Raw genomic sequence first — 21,827 nt, 5'->3', positions numbered from 1 at the left:
CCTTCTTCCTCCTAACTAGATGTTTCACCTCTCTTGTCAACCATGGTTCCTTCACCCTGCCATTCTTTCTCTGCCTCACCGGGACAAATTTATCCCTAACATCCTGCAAGAGATCCCTGACAACGACCACATCTCCATAGTTAATTTGCCTTCAAAAATGTCATCCCAATTCACACTCGCGATGTCTACCTTATAGCCTCATAATTTGCCTTTCCCCAGTTAAATATTTTCCTGTCCTCTTTGCTCCTATCCTTGACAATGACAATGCCTAAGGTTAGGGAGCAGTGGTCACTGTCCCCCAAATGCACTTAACAAACTCTGCCCCATCTAAACCTTTGGAACTAAGCAGGTGCCAATCAATATTTGGGAAGTTGAAGTCTCCCATGATAACAACCTCGTTATTTTTGCACCTTTCCAAAATCTGCCTCCCGATCTGCTCCTCAGTATCCTTGCTGCTACCAGAGGGCCTATAGAATACTCCCAGTAGAGTAACTGCTCCTTTCTTGATCCTAACTTCCACCCATACTGACTCTAGAGATGATCCCACTACATTATCCACCTTTTCTGCAGCTTTAATAGTATCCCTGACCAGTGACACCACCCCTCCTCCTCTTCTCCCCCCCCCCCCATCCCTTTTAAAACACTGAAATGTTGTTATGTCTTGTATCTCTTGTTATGTCTCAATGTGATTTCTGAAAAATTGTTTGCAGTCAGATGCTTCAGATAGCACCTATAATTTAAAAAGATTAGATTCATAGCATGAACAACTTTTCAACTATTGAGAAATGTTAACAGCAAAAACAAATCTTCCATACCTATGTTCACCCCTCTCCATATATATGTCTATAAAGTGAATATTCTGTTGCTTAAGCTTGGAATTCCTGAAGGCCACTTTAATTTCCACAGGCAGGTGAAGATGAAAATGTTTCACTTACCCCCTTTCTCTGCAAACGTGACCATGGCAGTTCCAGAAGAGATAGAGTATTCAATATTCTCCACCTCTCCGCCACCTAGACTTGGCTTTGAAAAGCTTATTTCCAACTTATCCATCATCTGTTCTTCTGGAAGAATTTCCGGAATATCAGAAACCCTGACCTTCTTCCTGGAGATATCAAGATGTATCTAAAAATATTAATAAAGACATTCTGCATTAAATTGTAAGGCATAGATGGTTAAAGTAGCTGTCCTTAATATTGATGGATGACAAATCAATGATTTGTATTTGATTTTGCTTGTTATAGCTGAGTTAGATAAATATTATGGGGGCAAGGGGGAGAGAGAAAGAGAGAGAGGAGTACAGATTCCAGCGCAAGTTATGGAGAAATGTGAATTATGGAAGAGTTCATTCCTTCTCTGATGTCCATGATCCCAGGTCCTTATTTTCAAGACCTAGCCTGTGGATGATGTGAAGCTGATACCAATCCCTCATCCAGATGCAGTCTTCTTGGATGTGGTTTGCTTGCGAATGCAGCCCACACCAACTAATAAACTTCATCTGAGACAAAGTACTGGCACAGGGCTGATAGTCAACAAGAACCAGAAAGGAAAGTTCAAATAAACCTTGAACAGAGAGCTGACCTCAGATCAGACAAGTGTGACAGACTGAATTTATGCAAAATGTCATGCAAAAGCCCTTATTGGTCAGGATTTTACATTACATCACCATTCTCAATATTCTATGACTGATTCCTAGCATTTACCTCAAATTGTTGTGTTGTATCCAGTGTGATTGGATGCGCTTCCACTCGTATTTTCTCAGACTGGAGGTCTATCTGATGTTTGGCTATTTTTAGAATCCTATGAGCAACTTTAAAAAAAATAAAAATGGGAATTACTTTAAAAAATATCTCCTGAGCAATGGCAAACAACAATCTAAAGATCAGAACTAAGTAGAGAAGTAAAGCATCATTCAAAGATTGAAACAATGGCTGAATGACTTGTTCATTCATTACTCCATATTGGCCAATACCACCTCTGCATCTATAATTTTCCTGCCATTGAAATTAAAAATTGGAACCTGTGGATGGAGTGAAGAATATTCAATATTCACTACATATCAATACCAGGATTTTCCATTACACTGGCTTCAGTGACACCAGAAAGACTAGGTTAGACCTATTAGGAAAAGTAAAACACAATCGTACTTCTCCTGAACTGAGAGCTGAACTAACAGAGGGTCTTTAAAATTGTGGAAGATTTTGGTAAGGCCAGAGTATTTCCATTTATGGAGATAAGGAAAACTAGAGGCCATGAGAGCATCAAATAAGGAAACTGCTTTACATAGAGAGGTGAGAATATAAACCTTGCTAGTACAGGTCTACAGGAAAGGGCTGAGTAGTATATTATAGTTATGGAAAGATTTAATGTGAGACTGGATGTGCACAGGAGGGACCAAAGGACTGTGAGGATCAATATAGATATGGAAAGATCACGGGTTGCTCACCTGGTATGGATTGAGTGGGCTGAATGTCTGTGATGTACATTCCACTTCATTCCGTGGAACTCTCTGAACTGTAGAGGCTAGGATGTCTAGTAAATGAGATGCATAAGAAAGACACTTTGGGGGGGGGGGGGTGCGGGGGGGGGGGGGGAAGATGGCAAGAAGTGGTAAGGTTTTCTATCTTTATGGGGTAATGGGTACACAGTCAGCAGCTGAAGTGCCAATGAAGTCTTTCCTACTACCCAACATACAAGGCCAGTGGTGCAAGGGATTAAACAAGCAGAATCTTGACATAACTGCCAACATCACTTCCTACAGGCAATTCTGAGGCACATAGCTTAATTTGAAGTTTATTCGAGAAGGAAAAAAGCCACACGTAATAAATAATCACAGATGAGAAAAGACAAATTTCTTGTGGCCTGTAATGCCTGCAATTAATTACATCCATTAATAAAACCCAGCAATTGCTGAATATCAAGGAAGAAACATCATCAGTAACCAAAGTGAATGCAATGCAGTGAAGGAAACATTTCACCAAATTGGAGCCCATTTGAGAGTGTCTTTAACGTGCAAGGTATATCTTGGATGGTTAACCATGAAAGAGGCCATCTTGAGTGTCCAAGGTCAAGATCAGGGAATAGTTCCCCCAACCATCACCCAAAAGAATACAGTCAGTTCACTCATGCTCCTTTGAGGAAATGGAAGCAATTGAACTTTGTAAAGAACCCGCTCTTCTCTTGAGTCAAACAGGCCACGATGTGACCAGACCAACAGCTGCCCAATCAAACAAGTGCTAGACCACTTCCTTTTGACAGTCCTCTGGTTGCCCCATTAAATGAAGGACTTGGAGGCTTTGGAGAGGGTGCTGAAGAGGTTTACCAAGATGCTGCCTGGATTAGAGGGCATGTGCTATGAAGAGAGGTTGGACAAACCTGGCTTGTTTTCTTTGGAGCGGTGGAGGCTGAGGGAAGATCTGACAGAAGTTTACAAGATTATGAGAGGCATAGATAGAGTAAACAGCCAGCGTCTTTTCCCCAGGGTCAAAATGTTTAAATTGGAGGGCATGCATTTAAAGTGAGAAGGGCTAAGTTCAAAGGCCATATGCGGGGCAAGTGTTTTTTGTTTACACAGTGTGGTGGGTGCCTGGAATGCGCTGCCAGGGGTGGTAGTGGAGGCAAATACGATAGAGATATTTAAGAGGCTCTTAGATCGGCACATGGATGTGCAGAGAATGGAGGGATATGGACATTGTGTAGGCAGAAGGGATTAATTTAATTAGGCATTTAATTACTAGTTTAATTAGCTTGTCACAACGTTGTGGACCAAAGGCCCTGTTCCTGTGTGGTACTGTTCTATGTTCTATTCAATGGTTTTGCCTTTCATTAACTCCATTTGGCAACAATATTGAAACTATTGACAGAAATCTAACCAAAAAGGTTGGAGCACTGAACAAAACAGTGTGACACAGCCAAGTAAATGTGCAGGCTCAAAAAGTAGCAACTAGTAGAATGAAAAAGCAATAAAGGAACAAAGAACAAGTTTGTGTCAGAAATGCAAAAACATATTTAAAAAAATGCATTTCTCCTCACAATAAAATGGCAACCAGAACCTTTTAGAAAATGGTTTCTGTTTTGCAAGAAATTGTGCCTGTAGAATTGTAGGATTCCAGTTTTACCTTGCTCTTCTTCAAAAGTGATCAAGGCCTGTCCATTCTGAAGGAGCACTGGCATTTTCGGAAGGATGGTATAGATGCCTTTTATATTCAGGAACTCATCCCCCTCTTGATCTACTGGCACACTTTGTTCAGACTTGACAAACTTAATGTTCTTCTCCGGTAACTTGATCTTAATCTGTGGACAGCAAAGACCAGTTTGAAAAGTGAAAATCCTAGCGAGCGAAAGAAAGATCTCCAGCATTCCTAAAACCAGTTTTGTTCATATATAATAATAGATAATACTCTCATTCACAGTTAGGAACTTAATCTCATTGCAGTAAAACAGCAACAAGATCAGACATTGGTTACACCATTTTGCTTGCAACCATCCAAAACAGGCAATAGTATCCTTGAATATCCTAATGGCAGGCTTACCACTTGGGGCCTAGTGAGGGCTATCATCATAGATGAGCTGGTAACACAAAGCCAGGACAAGCAGGAATGATTGGCCCAGGTCCACAGCATTTCTGGTGTCATTTGAGAATAGATTTAAATTTGGTTGTTAGTTTACTCTTACTCCTCATTGTTTGATTATTGAGTGAGATATTAGAAGGAAAACACTAGCTGGAGAATTATAGTTATGGTTAGGCTGATGTTGCTTTCCTTAGAACAAAGGAAACCCAGGGATGATTTAATTAAGATGTACAAAATTTTGAGAGGCCTAGGCAGGGCAAACAGTAAGGACTTATCTTCTTTCACTAAAAGGTCATTTTCCAGGTAAAAGGGGAACTGAACAGAATGAATGGTGGGGTACCTGGAAGTGTAGTTGAAGAGTCATAACCTGTAGGGGTTTCAGCCAAGAGCTGGGAAGTGGGATTAACCCAAGTCCATTCTTAGACAGTATAGAGATAATGGGTCAGATAACCTCCTGTAACATGATGTTCAATAACTGGGTGAGAATAAAAATGTTACAGAGATTCCCTCAGAGAGAAAAAAATGTGTTCACTAATGGCAGTAAAAGACTTCCAATTAGGATAATAACCAGCTTCTAGTGATAGTTTAACCATAGGTGCCATTGATAGCCTGTACTCTTCTCTGTCAGAACAATATGGGTTCATGTCACACTCCACAATACAAAAAAATCTGGGACAGTACAGAGGGAGTGCTACACTATTGGTAATGTTGTCTTTCATCTGAACCCAAATCCCATTTGCTCTCTCAAGTGGGAGTAAAAGATCCCATTGCCCTATTTTAAAGAAGGGCACGGGAATTATTTTTGGTGTCTCAAAAACAGATTATATAGTCATTTAGAGATTAATGGAACTATCTGTGTTGGCTCCCATTGGATATGAGAAAAGTTATGTCCTCAGGCTCAAGTTGGATTGAACCAGGCAATCTCTTTATAAATAAATACACTAAGGCTCAGGACTGAGAGATATGATAGAGTTGACTGCCTGAAAATAGACGGAAGAGTAGAGTAGAAGAGGAAGCAGATCTTCTCTCTAAATATATGTATTCACAGTAGACCCTAGCTACCTAACCCGAGCCCAAATATATATAATAAAAAGAGAACACTCAGCAGGTCAGGCAGCATCTGTGGAAAGAGATACCGAGTTAATGTTTCAGATCAAACACCTTTTGTCAGCACTGGGAAAGAGAGAAAACAAATTAGTTTTCCTTCCTCTCCCTGGAATTTCTGACATAGAGTTACACAGTGCAGAGACAGGCCCTTTGGCCCACCACGTGCATCCACTCTAATCCCACTTGGTTCATAGCCTGCTGTGTGTTAGTATTTCAAGAGCTTGTCCATATAATTTATCAATCTTGTGAGAGTGCCTGCCTCCACCACCTTCCCAGGCAGTGAGTTCCAGACTGCAACCACCCTCCAAGTGAAAAACAAATCCTCAGATCCCCTCTAACCATCTTATCCTTCACTATCAACCTATGACCTCTGGTTTCTGAAGTTTTTTTAAATTTTATTTACAGCGTGGTAACAGGCCCTTTCGGCCCAACGAGTCCGCGCCGCCCATTTTAAACCCCAAATTAACCAGTTTCTCTCTATCCACTCCACCTATGCCCCTCAGAATGTTGTACAACTCTGTCAGGTCCACCCTCAACCTCCTGTGCTCCAGAGAGAACAAACTCAGCCTATCAAGTCTCTCTTCACAACAGAAATATTCCATTCCAGGCAGCATCCTGCTTAATCACTTCTGTTTCCTCTCCAGTGAAAAGAGAACTGCACACAATACTCCAGCTGTGGCCTAAACAAAGTTTTATAAAGTTGCACCATGACCTCCATTCTCTTACATTCTATACTCTGGCTTATGAAGGCCAACATCCCATGCCCCTTCTTCACCACCTTATCTACCTGTCTGCCATCTTTAGAAATTGATGGACTTGTACACTAAAGTCCCTTTGTTCCTCAATACTCTCTAAGCCCTACCACTGATGCTATATGTCCTTCCCTTGTTAGACCTCCCAAAACGCATTACCACATACTTTTCTGGATTAAACTCCATCTGCCATTGTTCCACCCAACTTACCAGCTGATCAATATTGTTCTGTGACCTGAGAGTATCCTCCTCAGTAACAACAATATCAATTTCCATGTCATATCCAAACTTACTCATCATACATCCTGCATTCATATCCAAATGATTAATGTGTATAACAAATAGTAAGAGTCCCAGCACCGATCCCTATGCTACTCCACTGGTCACAGGTTTCCAACCACAAAAGCAACCCTCTACCACTCCCCTCTGTCACCTATTACCAAGCCAGCTATTTGGCCAACTTACCTTGGATTACATGGGCTTAACCCTTTTGGACCAGCCTTCCATGTGGAACCTTGACAAAGGACTTACTAAAGTTCATGTAGACTACATGGATGTGACTTTGGGTCAGAAATGAAAAAGGAAATCCAAGCTCCCAGCCATGGGCTATGCTTGGATTAGCTGTGATCAGGATTTCATTTTGTACAAAAACAGAACTCCATGGTCATTATCACATAACTACCTGTGAAGCCCAAATTGGTAACTGTTTTTTATATTGCAACAAGACCTATATTTAAAAAGTACTTCATTAGCTTCAAAGCACTTTGGAATACTTGAGAGGGATGTTGAAAGATACTGTATAAATGGAGGTCTTTCTTTAGTTTCACAGTTCCCAGACCACATAAATTTTGGACTGACAACTACAAGATTACAATGTTCTTAAACAATCAGAATTTATTGAAGAGTGATGATGTCAGTTTCCTTTCCCCATTGATAGAAATGTTAATTTACCTTGAACTTATTGCAAAGAGAGTCACAGAGATCTTGCTTACGTTGGAGGTCATTTTCAAGTTGAACTAGTTGATCTTTTAGTTTGACATAATTTTGCTTTTTATCATGGAGCTTCTCCTGTCAAAAGAAAAGGCTTTGAGTAATGACATATGCTTTGCAAGTAAATCTCTTTTCAAATGACTCAGTATAATATTGATTTATAGGTGCAACATCCGCAATTAAAAAATTCCTTGCCTATTTAAAATCGATTAAAATCACCTATTTAAAAGTTGATGGTCCCCAAGTTTGCCAGTTGTCTTTCTGAGATGTTTCCGCTTTTGGATCCCTGGCTACCATGCAATGCTCTCTCATTTTAACTTTCCTAATATTAGGCCTGAATTAGGAATGGATTTATTGCCTTCTTATTCAGAGTGCTGCCTCTGCGGGGGAAAGAAATGGCCTACATGTTGCTGCAACATTTTGGTTAGGGGACTAAAGAGCAAATAATGAACTTCTATGTCATTTGAGAGTGTCCCAAGTACAGCAATTTTATACATAACACATCAAGTTTCACATGAGTTGACTTTTGGTTTGTTGATCCTTACCTTGGTCAATTAAGTGAACATACAAACCTAATTAATTCAAACTTGCAACTTTATCAACTTTACTATAGCAATGCAAATATCCACCTAAGTTATGTTGACCCTGGGTCAACAATTTCTGAATTCTATTGTTCCTTTTGGACCAGTACTCACCCAAACTACTTCTCTCACTTATGACACCAAAATAGGGGCTCTCCCGTTGGCCAAACGATTGATCCTTCTTCTCCCTGCCCCAAGCATGGGAGTCTTCCATAAAGATATCTTATCTTATTAAAATTATCCTAATCAGGTAGCTATGTCCTTCAGAACTCAGCCAGCTTGGTCAGCAGCGAGACACTTATGGTGGTGGTCATTAAACTCCTGCAATCAGAGTACATTTTATGCCCTTCCTTGGACCTGTGTTTCCTTTGAGTGTTTTTTTTAACATGGAAGAATTCTGATTTATTATCTGAGGATTGGTAATTACTGGAAGGTTTCCTTGCCTGTGCTTGTTCTGATGGCCCAAAACTTCATGAGATCCACAGTCAGTGTTGGAGAGTCCCAAGGTCAGTATTTCTTGTCGAACCAACACTCTGCCACCATCTCTGCTGTGTCTAACCCAATGGTGGGACCAGATGTAGATGTTATCAGGGATTATAATAGAGAGATATGGATTGCTGGCTGAAAATATATGTTTCTGTGTGAATGATCTTTTCAATCTCTGGCTTTACTCAATTTGGATATCAGTTTCCCAGCCCTTTGTGTTTGCAGGCAATATCTGCTTCATTATCTGAGGAGTTAAGATAGAATTGAACCATAGAACACTACAGCACAGAAAACAGGCCATTCAACCCTTCTAGTCTGTAAACGTTATTCCGCTAGTCCCACTTACCTGCACCCTATCCATAACCCTCCAGACCTCTCCCATCCATGTATCTATCCAATTTATTCTTAAAACTCAAGAGTGAGCCCGCATTTACTACATCAGATGGCAGCCCGTCCCACACTCTCATCACTCTCTGAGTGAAGAAGTTCCCCCTAATGTTCCCCCTAAACCTTTCACCCTAAAACCATGTCCTCTCGTACTTATCTCTCCTAATCTAGGTGGAAAGAGCCTACTTGCATTAACTCTGTCTATGCCCCTCATAATTTTGTAAACCTCTATCAAATCTCCCCTCATTCTTCTACGCTCCAAGGAATAAAGTCCTAACCTGTTCAATCTTTCCCTGTAACTCAACTCCTGAAGACCCGGCAACATTCTAGTAAATCTCCTCTGCACTCTTTCAATCTTACTGATATCCTTCCTATAGTTAGGTGACCAGAACTTTGTGCAATTATAAAGATCCCCACTTCTGCCCTTATAATGGATGCACATTAATGATGAAGCAACTGAAGATGATTTGGCCCAGGACACTGGTTAAAGAACTACACAATATGATGCTTGACCTCCAGTAACCACAACCATCTTCACCTGCTTGGAATAATTCCTGAGAGTGAAGAATTTTCCTGTGGTGGCTAACACACCCTAGGAGAAAATTCAAACCTTGATGTATACAAGTTCTCATTTTTTACCTCTAGGGTATGCTGAAAAAAAACATTCTATTCTACTTACATTGAAGGACTGCTCTGCCTTCTGAAGGTTGCTTTTGTAAGTTTCCTGTTCATTATTCAACTTGGTAAGCAGATTGCCAGCCTCCTTTTTCTTCGCATCTGCATCCAACTTTTCACAAATTAGGTCTGACTTTTCCTTTTCCAGTTTGTCTATTTTGTTCTAAAAAGACAAGACACAATGGAAAGCACCTACTAAATCTATTGCAATTATTTCAGAAGTATGCGTTGAAACACATTTTTACAAACTTCAAAGACAAATGACCCATTGAATTACAGAAAATAATCTTTATACCCAATTGTTTCCCTCTGAAGTCATTAACTGAAGAATAGTTCATCCCATCATATAGGTTGGATGAAGCGAGTACACGATCAACACCTGGACTATTGTTATTTCAAATGCGGACTAGAAGTGTGGGAGACACCCAGCAGAGGATGCTTCTGGTGACTATAAAGACAAAATAATCTGACAAAGAGGTTGACTGAACTGGAGCTTTTCTGAAATTTGCAAATGGGATCTCCATAATTTCTTCCAGGACTTCTTCCCAGCAAGACCAGAGAAAACCAGCATCTATTATAGGTTGTTCTCCAATGTGTCCAGAATTATGCTTTGACTCCTATATCCCCGTGGAAAGGAAAAGTAAATTGTTGTCTGGAAAGCACAAGAATGTAATTTGTTCCTTCCTCACCTCCACAGTTTCTGATAGTTTTTTTTCCCTTCTGAAATCCATTTTTTTCTCCTTCCATCCAGTGGGCTTAAAAGACATGATGATCATGTAAAAGGGAGATACTTATCATAGTGTGACAATACATGAGAGAATGTCTATCCACCTGTCCAATAACAATTGAAAATCCTCTCTCTGTGCAAACATAAAAGGCCTTTACTTGGAAAAATCTATACATGTTTTTGTCTTCAGGTCATGCTTCATCCATATTTCTTTGGAGAGGAATATCCTGGTCCATTACGTAAACAAGAAGCCAGCATGAGCCCTTATACTTGTGGATGTCATGACTTCCAACGTCAAGCAAAACTGCCACATTTTAAAGAGGAAACCCACTGAGTACCTTGCTCAAATCTGAAGTATTTGTAGAATTTAATGAGAATGTGAATGGAGTATCTTTGAATGAAATTCATTTATACAAAATACTACTGCATTTATGTTCACTGACTTTTTTTTGTATAAACTTACATTATTATTATGTAAATTTAATACAGGACTCTTTACTAGATTGTTCATTGACATCACTGTTATAATGAGCTATAGACAGGACCCACTGAAATCAATTAGTTTACAGGTGGCATGAGAACTATCGAGAGTAATTTGACCTTGGTAAAAAAAAAGCCGTTAGAAAGTAACATATTCTCCAGTGTTTGATGACAATGGATTAACTCTTATTTTGAGTCTGAAGTCATGGTTGTATGTAGCTCCTCATAAATGCTACTGATGTGACGTGATAAAGTGGCCCAGAAGAATTGGATAGAAGACAAAATGCAAAAAAAAAGTTACTGAAGTAGAACACAAGATAATTATCTTTTTTTAACAAAAAGAATTGGGTATATGAATGAATAATTTTCAAAGCAATGTGGAAAGAACAGTGCAGTGGAACTAATTGGTTCCCAGAAAAGGCTGAACGGGTTTAATGTTAACCAATTCTAAATTTTGTGAGATCTTGGTAATTAATGTATTACAATATGAACAGAATTGTTTGAATTTGAAACAGAATTTGAAAGTAACAGATTGTAAACATAGAACATAAAACAGTACAGCACAGTACAGGCCCTTCGGCCCACGATGCTGTGCCGACCTATATAAACCTTATCCCCATTCAATCTATCCCCCTCTTTACTTCACTTCCCATAACCCTCTATTTTTCTTTCATCCATGTGCCTATCTAATAGTGTCTTAAATGACCCTATTGTATCGGCCACTACCACCACCCCTGGCAGTGGATTCCAGGCCCCCACCACTCTCTGTATAAAAAACTTACCTCTGACATCTCCCCTGAACTTTCCTCCATGCACCTTAAACAGGTGACCTCAAGTATTGACCATTGCCACTCTGGGGAAAAGATGCTGGCTGTCCACTCTGTCTATGCCTCTCATAATCTTACATACCTATATCAAGACTCCTCTCATCCTCCGTCACTCCAAAGAGTAAAGCCCTAACTCGCTCAACCTCTCCTCATAAGACATGCTCTCCAACGCAGGTTGCATCCTTGTAAATCTCCCCTGCACCCTCTCCAAAGCTTCTACATCCTTCCTTTAATGTGGTGACCAGAACTGAACACAATATTCCAAGTGTGGTCTGACCAGAGTCTTATAGAGCTGCAAAATTACCTCTCAGCTCTTGAACTCAATCCCCTGGCTAATGAAGGCCAGCACACCATACATCTTCTTAACTGCCCTGTCCACTTGTGAGACCACTTTCAGGGATCTATGTACTCGGACCTAAAGATCTCTCTATTCCTCCACACTGCTAAGAATCCTGCCATAAGCTATGTACTCTGCCTTCAAGTTCATTCTTCCAACGTGTATCACTTCACACTTCTCCAGATTGAACTCCATCTGCCTCTTCTCTGCCCAGCTCTACATCCTGTCCAAATCCCGTTGCAACCTACGACAACTTTCTTCACTATTCACTACATCACCAACCTTCGTGTCATCTGGAAACTTACCAACCCATCCTTCCATTTTCTCAACCAAATCATTTATAAAAATCACAAAGACCAGGGGTCCCAGAACAGATCTCTGTGGAACACCACTAGTCACCAACCTGGAGGTCGAATACTCCCCTTCTACAACCACCCTCTGCCTTCTGTGGGCAAGACAATTTCGAAACCATACATTAAATTTTCCATGGATCCCAAATCTCATGACTTTCTGAATGACCCTACCATGAGGAACCGTGTCAAACGCCTTGCTAAAATCCATATATACCACATCTACTGCACTACCTTCATCAATTTGTCTTGTCACTTTCCCAAAAAACTCTATTAAGCTCGTGAGGCACGACCTGCCTTTCACAAAGCCATGTTGACTACGCTTCTCCAAATGCTCATAAATCCCATCCCCAAGAATCCTCTCCAATAGTTTGCCCACCACTGATGTAAGACTCACTGGTCTATAATTCCTGGGATTATCCCTTTTACCTTTCTTCAACAATGGAACAAAATTTGCCATCCAATCCTCCTGTTGCCAGGGATGACTCAAAGATCATTGTTAATGCTCCAGCAATCTCTTCCCTCGCTTCCCATAGTACCCAGGGGTATATCCTGTCTGACCCTGGGGACTTATCTATCCTAATGCTTTTTAGTAGCTCCACACTGCTTCTTTCCTAACCTCGACATGCTCCAACACATTTGCCTGTTCTACGCTAACCTCACAATCGTCTAAGTCCATCTCCCTGGTGAACACCGAAGCAAAATATTCATTTAGGACCTCCCCTACTTCCTTCACCTCTAAACACATTTTTCCACCCTTATCCCTGAGCGGTCTTACCCTCAGCCTAGTCATCCGCTTGTTCCTCACATATGTGTAGAATGCCTTAGGGTTTTCCTTAACCCTACTTGGCAAGGTCTTCTCATGTCCACTTCTAGTTCTCCTAAGTCCCTTCTTAAGCTCCTTCCTGGCTACCTTATAACTGTCAAGAACCCTTTCTGATTTTTGCTTCCTAAACTTTAAATATGCTTCCTTCTTCCTCTTGACTAAACCTTCCACCTCTCGTTAACCATTGTTCCTTCACCCTACCATCCTTTCCTTGTCTCAGTGGGACAAACCTATCTAGAACCCCATGTAAGTGGTCCTTAAACAGCCTCCACATTTCTGCGGTACATTTACCAGAAAACTTCTGTTCCCAGTTTACACTCCCAAGTTCTTGTTTAATACCATTGTAATTTTCCCTCCTCCAATTAAATACTTTCCCATAATGTCTGCTCCTATCTTTGTCCATGGCTATGCTAAAGGGAAACATGTTAATTATATCTCAAAATTCAACACAGTTCAAGTACTTGATATTGGAAATTAAAGTTTTAAATTGCATACATTAAATTGTACTATTCATATGAACATTAAATTGTGGATAGTCAACTGAATTCATAGAAAAATTCACAATTTTACACTCAAAGTGATCAGAAAAAAGAAGTAATTCATTCGTGTATAATCAATGTGAAAACAAGATCACAATAAGTGAACAAAATCTCTCAAAGTTTCCCTGATCCATGTTGAGGAACTTAGAACATGCCTTTTTTCTTTAGAAGTGTGTTGCTGCCAAAAATATATTATAGGAAGGATGTGGAAGCTTTAGAGAGGGTGCAGAGGAGATTTACCAGGATGCTGCCTGGATTGGAGAGCATGTCTTATGAGGATAGGTTGAGTGAGCTAGGGCTTTTCTCTTTAGAGAGAAGGAGGATGAGAGGTGATTTGATAGAGGTGTACAAGATGATAAGAGGCATAGATTGAGTGGACAGTCAGAGACTTTTTCCCAGGGCAACAATGGCTAACACGAGGGGACATGATGTTCAAGTGATTTGAGGAAAATATAAGGGGGATGTCAGGGGTACGTTTTTTTACACAGAGAGTGGTGGGTGCGTGGAACGCACTGCCGGTAGAGGTTGTGGGGGAATACATTTTGGCAGGGACATTTAAGAGACTTAGATAGACACGTGAATGATAGAGAAATGGAGGGCTATGTGGGTGGGAAGAGTTAGATAGAACTTAGAGCAGGATAAAATGTCGGCACACATTGAGGGCCAAAGGACCTGTACTGTGTTGTAATGTTCTATGTTGGTGGACAATTCAGGATCAGTGTTAAGCTGAGAATGTAGCGTAGTCGATACCTGCAATCATATAACATTGAAGTGATTGAATAAGCAAAGACAATAATGCATGGCTCAGTAAATAGTGTTGAGGAACACATATTCACTTTGAAAATGTAGAAGTACTTAGGCCACAAAATGGTGATATAATGTATGTTACAGTGAGAGAGAGAGAGAGAGAGAGAGAGAGAGAGAGAGAGAGATGAGCTGCAATATAAGGTATGTTATCTAAATAAAGAAGTATAGGGACTGTAAACTGCTGATAGTAAAGAACATTAAAAGGGTGTGTTTATCATTGACAAGAAATTCTGTCAATGGGGTAGATTTCAAAGGATTCGCAAGAGTTTTCTGATAAATGTTGGCGTGCAGTCAGCAGCTGCTAAAGCAAGTTTGCAAATGAACAGCTCGTTCTTCAGAACATATTTAGCATGAGATCACTTTGGCCATATTGAACCACACAGAGCAAAAGGAACTGAGATTTCAAATAAACAGGGTGAAGGTTTGCTGTGAGACATGCAGAACTATTGTCAAAAATGAGCAAAAAACAGCACAGAGGAACCAAAAAAAAATGGAAAATGAGGACTTTCTGAGTGGGATAAGCAAGAGCTCTGGTTTAATGCTCTGGTTAATCCTAACAAGTCAAGAGGAAGGTCAGTGAATCAGTCAATGAATCTAGTTCAGTAAACTGCCTCAATTGTGTTACTGCTTCGTAAATACTGCATTGTAACTGAATGTTCTACTGGAGAACACCAAACATATACTTGTTATTCTGAAGTGCCCTTCCAGCTCTTAGTTCTGGCCAATGGTTCTGAACTTTCTTGTATGCTGATCAATCTAAATCCACACCAAGATAGGTCTAGATAGATGATTACATCATAGGAACAGATAACATATGCTGTACCTGCCATTTTTCTAACTCTTCTCTTGCTTGGTAAATTTCTTCTGAATCAAGGTGATGGGCATTGTTCTGACTATCACATTCAATATCAGTAATTTCCTGCAAGGACAACAAAAGAAACAATAGTGAGAGACCCAATTCTGATGTATGGCTAGGCCCAAAACATTAAGACAGATAATAAATCAGGCAGCATCCATATAGCAACAGAAGTAACATTTCGGGTGAATAATCTTTTGAAAAAAGTTACAGATGAAACAAAATTTAACATTCTCTTCCCCTCTTCTCTGTATCCTAAAACAAATTTCTCTTAACGTTACCTTGTTCTGATGAAATATTCAGTCTGTGTCTCTCTCTCTCTCTTTATATATATGTCATATAGATGGCTCCTGACATGATGAGTATTTCCAATATTTTTTATTTATCATGAATATACTCTTCTAAGTATTGATCAACTAATATTTTTTGGTTCTAATTTAAACATGAATTAAAAATAAAAAAGATATCTGCTAGAACTTAATGGGTGATAACCACTGAACAACTAGAGATGACTGTCCACACATAAAGGATTTTCTTTTACAGTTGCATTGATTGTAAGATACTTCACTATTCAATCTCTCATTAAGCAATATTAAATAGGGTTTTATTTATTGCATCATATTATCTGGCTATATGTGTCAACTACAGATTTAAAAAGTAATCAATGTCAATTTAATTTGCTGATTCATGATGGTTGGAAACCTATAAACTATGCTGAATTTGTTGCACTTTTTTCTCGTTTCTTTACCTGGAACACCTGGAGATGGTATGACTTCTATACTGAATATCAGAAGGGTAATCACCATAGAAAAAAGTACTTCTAACCATTTCCAAACTTTTATTTTCATTCTATCACCCCATTCCCATGTTAGAAATCTCCTATCCATCACTCCTGTCAATTCTTTATATTCAATGGATCACCCTCTGCAAATTCAGGATGTCACCACTGCATGCATTTTCATCTCTCCTCCACTTTCAGCATTCCAAAAGGGACTATTTCCTGGTTCCTTCTTCCATCTCCACCAATATCCCTTCTCCTTTTCATGACAGTTTCCTATGCAACCACAGGAGATGTAACATCTGGCCTTTAACCTCTTCTCAGAGCCTAGCACCCAAAGATTTTCCCCCAAAAAAGCAATAACTTACTAATACTTCTTCCAATTTTGTACACTTATTTGTTGCTTATGTTGTAATATGCGGCGATAACTTTGCAGAAAACTTCTGCTCAGTGCACAAACATGACCCTGAACTTCCAATTGCCTAACACTTTAGAACATAGATCACTACAGCACAGTACAGGCCCTTCGGCCCACTATGTTGGGCCGACATTTTATCCTGCTCTAAGATCTATCTAACACTTCCCTCCAACATAGCCCACTATTTTTCTATCATTCATGTGTCTATCTAAGAGTCTCCTAAATGTCCCCAATGTATCTGCCCCCACAACCTCTGCTGGCAGTGCGTTCCACGCACCCACCACTCTCAGTGTAAAAACTTACCTCTGACATCCCCCTTATACCTTCCTCCAATCACCTTAAAATTACGCCCCCTCATGTTAGCCATTGTTGCCCTGGGAAAAAGTCTCTGACTGTCCACTCGAGCTATGCCTCTTATCATCTTGTACACCTCCACACTTTGTGACCTACACTTTGTCTCTCTCTAAATCTGACATCACTCTCATTGACTTTCTCCACTATACTAGCAGAGGCCAAGGTAAGCTCAATGAATAGCATTTCATTTTCCAGAGTCAACACCAGGTTATGGAATCATATGGAGATACAGCATGGAAACAGGCCCTTCAACCCACTAAATCTATGCTGGCCATTAACCACCCTTTTACACTGATCCTATACTAATCTCAATTTTTGTCCTCTCCACATTCTCATCAACTCCCCCCATATTCTACCACTCAGCTACAAACTATGGGCAATTAACGAAGGCCGATTAACCTATTAACTGACACATCTTTGGGATGTGGAAGGAAACCGAAGCACCAGAAGAAATCCACATAGTCACGGGGAGAACGTGCAAATTCCACACAGTCAGAGCTCAAAGATCAGGACTGAAGCTGGGTTTCTGCCACTGTGAGGCAGCAGCTCCACCAATCCCACCACTGTGCCATCCATGAGTTCAACTACTTCTAGTGTTGAATATTTCCAGCAAATCATTTCAGATTTCCTGCATTCTTTCTTCCACCCTTTAGTAATTTCAGATAATTATTCTGTGATTTGTAAACTTTTGTTATGTTGTACTATAATCTCTTTTATCATTAAATTTCTCCTGGCGTCCACCCTATCACAGACCTTTTTTGTTCACCTCACCTTCTCCATTCTCTGTAATTTAAAACGTGGTTATCGCTAACTGTTCCTAGTTATTATGAAAAGCCAATTACCTGAAATATTAATTCTGTTTTTCCCAATAGATGCTGCCTGACCCACTGATATTTACAGCGTTTTCTGTTTTAATTTTGGAGTCCCACCATTTGCAGTGTTTTTCTTCTATATTAACAACTGATGTTCAAAAAAAAAAGTTAATAATAGTAAGACTAGTTTTTTAATTACTAACATTCTTGCCTCTGAATCAGAATTCAGGACCCATTGCCGAACTTCAGCACATAATCTGGGCCGATATCTCAGTACTGCCCTGAGCAAATACTGAATTGTTTGAGATTCTGTGCTCTAGATTAGGTTTTAAATTGAGATTTAATTTAATTGGTCACAATAAAGATTTTGGATCACTATTAACAAAAGGGTAAGAGGTTCCAAGTGGCCTGGTCAATATCATATCCTCATCACTACCACCATATACATTTAATGGAAATCAAAAAAACTGTAGATGCTGTAAATCCGAAATAAAAACAGAATATGTTGGATCAGCGGGTCAGGCAGCATCTGTGGAAAGAGAAGCAACACTTTTCACTTCAGCATTTTCTGTTTTTACCAAATCTATTTAAACCGAACATTCGTCTCTGTTGTTTGTGGACTTTGCTATGTGCTGAATGGCTACCCTGTTTAGAAACATAAACCCATCAGTGATTGATTAGAGAACTCTGGGGCATTATAGTGGCAAGTTCCTGCAATTCAGATACATAGATAGTTACAGAACTGTGAGTGAAAGGAAAATAAACCAACTGCATTTGGTCGTGAATAGTTTAGTACAATGATTTACATGTACATCTGCATCTATACATTTTTAACCCAGTTCTGAATTCTTTATGTTATGTTCAAGCATGGTGAACTGGACATTTTCAAAGATTTTGGGTTTTGGTTTAAAGTTTAATGAAAATAAATTTAATGCAATACTTTTTTGAATTCCATACTTACAAAACTTAAGTTACTATTATCATCAGATAGTGGCTGGGGTTCACTAGATTGATCCATACCTTGATTTAAAGAAAAATAATAACATTAACATATACATATATATTAACTAAATAGTTTAAAAAAAGCAAGTGCGGTGTGATATAATTGTGCATCTGAGAACAAGTGGGTCAGGAAATAATGCCTTTCATGTGATGTTAGTTGAAATTGTGTGAGGATTACACGGAACATAGAAGAGTACAACACTGGAAGGCGGTACTGCTTACATTAGAAAGGTTAAATCTACCTATCAATTTGGAATCAGTCTGGACAGTCCTCTATTAATTGCTAAAGATGTTTGGCCTCAGGTGGACTCCGAAAACCAGTCCAGACGCAAATAAGGCCAGGTCTGCATTGGGTTGCCATGTCCCCAACGTTATCAGGACTGCCGGCCAAAACTAACACAAGCTTCTGGTTACGTGAGCGAGCTCTATGTTTATTACTTGACAATACATCCCATCACATACATAGACAAGCTTGAATGACATGGCGAAACACTATTAAACTTCAACCATTTTATCACCCGGAAACAGTGCTAAAATGTGGTTTTTTTTTAAACACGCGTGCTTAAATAATTGCAAAAAAACATTAGTTATAGAATAGAAAGCGCCGTGGTGTTTGAACCGAAAGTTACTCTTCTGTTATTTAATACTTAAAATGCAAAACGCTGAAAACCATTACAATCATACATTCTAATGTTTAATACTATCCGTAAATAATGACCTTATGGCTCTGTAAACCCGTCCAGTGTTTCAGACACTCGAGCAATAGTTGGTCCCGTTTATTGCCTTACTCTTGCCGCCCTGTTGCAGGAAATGCAGGCCTGCGTTTCTTCACCGCTGCCTGCTGTCTGCAAGAGCCATCAAACTACTTTCACTTTCTATAATGCTTTACTGGAAATCGCCTGATCTAGTTGAACTGAGTTTTTTTTTAAGGAAACGAGCAGGTGCATACTTTTCCGTGACACACCCAGCAAATCCAGATAAAGTGAGTCCAAAAAAAAATCTTTGCTGTGAAATGGAGTATTGACTTCAATACTCGTTGAGATGAGCGATCAAATCAGGAAAGGGAGGGCAGCTTGTTATTCGTGCTAAGACATCACACGAATAATTGTTTTAAGGAAGTGGCTGTGTTCAGAGCATCCTGTGTACGTTGTGTGGGAAGGGTGCAGAAATGTCGGCTTCTCGGTAACACCGACGCCAGTTTCATCCGCCTGCCCTTGAGTACTTTTGGGAAGAAACTACTTCTAAATGCAGAGGTTGGTAGAAATTTGGAATCTGATACTGATGGATTTTGTTAATGTGATTGTTAGCAAAAGTTATGAAGGGATGAGGGGAAAATGCAGGTGTATGTGGTGAAATAGCGAAACAAGCTGAACCTCTGGACCTAAAGGTGGCCATCCAGGAGTGTTAGCCAACACTGATGCATTCTTTACCAATTGCATCCACGCAAATAAGATTGTAAATGTGTGAATTGTAAAAGGCTGCCACGTTGCCTTCATTAGTTGGGGTATTGAGTTCAAGAGCCGCAAGGTGATGTTGCAGCTCTTTAGAACACTGGTCAGACCACACTTGGGCTACTCTGTTCATTTCTGGTCGCCTCATTATATAAAGGATGTGGAAGCTTTGGAGAGGGTGCAGAGGAGACTTACCAGGATGTTGCCTGGATTGGACAGCATGTCTTATGAGGATAGGTTGAGTGAGCTAGGGCTTTTCTCTTTGGAGAGAAGGAGGATGAGAGGTGACTTGATAGAGGTGTACTCGATGATAAGAGGCATAGATCGAGTGGACGGTCCGAGACTTTTTCCCAGGGTGACAATGGCTAACGTGAGGGGACATAATTTTAAGGTGATTGGAGGAAGGTATAAGGGGGATGTCAGGGGTAAGTTTTTTACACAGAGCGTGGTGGGTCTGTGGAATGCACTGCCTGCAGAGGTTGTGGGGGCAGATACATTAGGGACATTTAAGAGACTCTTAGATATACACATGAATGATAGAGAAATGGAGGGCTGTGTGGGAGGGAAGTGTTAGATAGATCTTAGAACAGGATAAAATGTCTGTCAGCATAACATTGTGGACCAAAGGGCCTGTACTGTGCTGTAGTGTTCTTCTTCTTCAAATTTTACTTAATTACTCACTAATCTCATGGAGTTCAATCCAGGAAAGTGTGATGTGTTGCACTTTGGGAGGACCCTCACCAGCATTGATGTACAGTGGGATCTCAGGGTCCAAGTCCATAGCTCCCTGAAAGTAGCCACACAAGAAGATAGGGTGGTAAAGAAGGCATATGGCATGCTTGCCATCATTGGTCGGGTAACTGAGTATAAAAGAAGTTGAATATAAGGAAGTCATGTTGCAGCTATATAAAACTTCAGTTAGGTCTCACTTGGAGCAATTCTGGTCACCCCATTACAGGAAGGATGTGGAGGCTTTGGAGAAGGTACAGAAGAGGATTATCAGGATGCTGCCTGGATTAGAGGGTATAAACCATAAGGAGAGTTTGGACACACTTGTGTTGTTCTCTCTGGAGTGCTGGAGGCTGAGGGGAGACCTGCTAGAAGTCTATAAAATTATGAGAGGCATAGATAGGGTAGACAGTCAGAATCTTTTTCCCAGGGTTGAAATGTCAAGTACTAGAGGACATGCATTTAAGGCGAGTGGGGAAAAGTTTAAAGGAGATGTGCGGGGCAAGTTTTTTACACAGAGAGTGGTAGGTATCTAAAACAGGCTGCCGGGGTGGTGGTGGAAGCAGATACAACAGTGGCATTTAAGAGGCTGTCAGATAGACGCATGAATACACATGGAATGGAGGGATATGAATGATGTGTGGGCAGAAGAGATTTGGTTTACTTCAGCCTCGTGTTTGGTGCAGACATTGTGGGCTGAAGGGCCTGTTCCTGTGTTGTTCCTGTTCTATGTTTGATGTCCTATGTTCTAATCTCAGCCTCATAATGGCTGAAGAGTTTTTGACTTATTCAATAATACATGAAAATTTGAAGAATTGTTGATGTTGACTGTCTGAAATAAAAACAGCAAATGCTGGAAACACCTTACAGGTCTGTGAAAGAGAAAACAGAGTTAACATTCAGGACCTTTATTAGATCTGGGCAAGAGGAGCAAGTTACAGAAAAGGTGATGGGAGGAATGGATAGGACAAAGGAAAATCTGTGTTAG

The 21,827-nt window shown here is 40.1% G+C and overlaps 2 protein-coding genes across 3 annotated transcripts in view; one reads left to right on the top strand and one right to left on the bottom strand.

The window, feature by feature from the left end:
- The window catches only part of nmi (N-myc (and STAT) interactor), a 28,105-nt gene extending 8,580 nt beyond the window's left edge, over positions 1-19,525 (bottom strand). Inside the window, exons 1-8 of the mRNA XM_052018764.1 lie at positions 19,378-19,525; positions 18,619-18,677; positions 15,263-15,358; positions 9,551-9,709; positions 7,379-7,495; positions 4,116-4,290; positions 1,701-1,807; positions 936-1,122 (exon numbers count right to left, since the gene is read on the bottom strand). Coding sequence (XP_051874724.1) covers positions 936-1,122; positions 1,701-1,807; positions 4,116-4,290; positions 7,379-7,495; positions 9,551-9,709; positions 15,263-15,358; positions 18,619-18,675 — 898 coding nt within the window. The 5' untranslated portion in view covers positions 18,676-18,677; positions 19,378-19,525. The remainder of the gene's footprint in view (positions 1-935; positions 1,123-1,700; positions 1,808-4,115; positions 4,291-7,378; positions 7,496-9,550; positions 9,710-15,262; positions 15,359-18,618; positions 18,678-19,377) is intronic.
- Positions 19,526-19,776: 251 nt separating this feature from the next.
- Positions 19,777-21,827, top strand: part of LOC127571950 (protein mono-ADP-ribosyltransferase PARP14-like) — a 69,206-nt gene continuing 67,155 nt past the window's right edge. Inside the window, exon 1 of one of the 2 annotated variants that reach the window (XM_052018720.1) lies at positions 19,777-19,912. The gene's annotated coding sequence lies outside the window, so the exon portion shown is untranslated. The remainder of the gene's footprint in view (positions 19,913-21,827) is intronic. The other variant, XM_052018728.1, reaches the window with a different exon arrangement.

The sequence above is a fragment of the Pristis pectinata genome, chromosome 1 (assembly GCF_009764475.1).
Source record: "Pristis pectinata isolate sPriPec2 chromosome 1, sPriPec2.1.pri, whole genome shotgun sequence".
Taxonomy (NCBI): domain Eukaryota; kingdom Metazoa; phylum Chordata; class Chondrichthyes; order Rhinopristiformes; family Pristidae; genus Pristis; species Pristis pectinata.
Note: the sequence above shows the minus strand (reverse complement) of the source record. Positions and strands in the feature narration are given on the sequence as shown.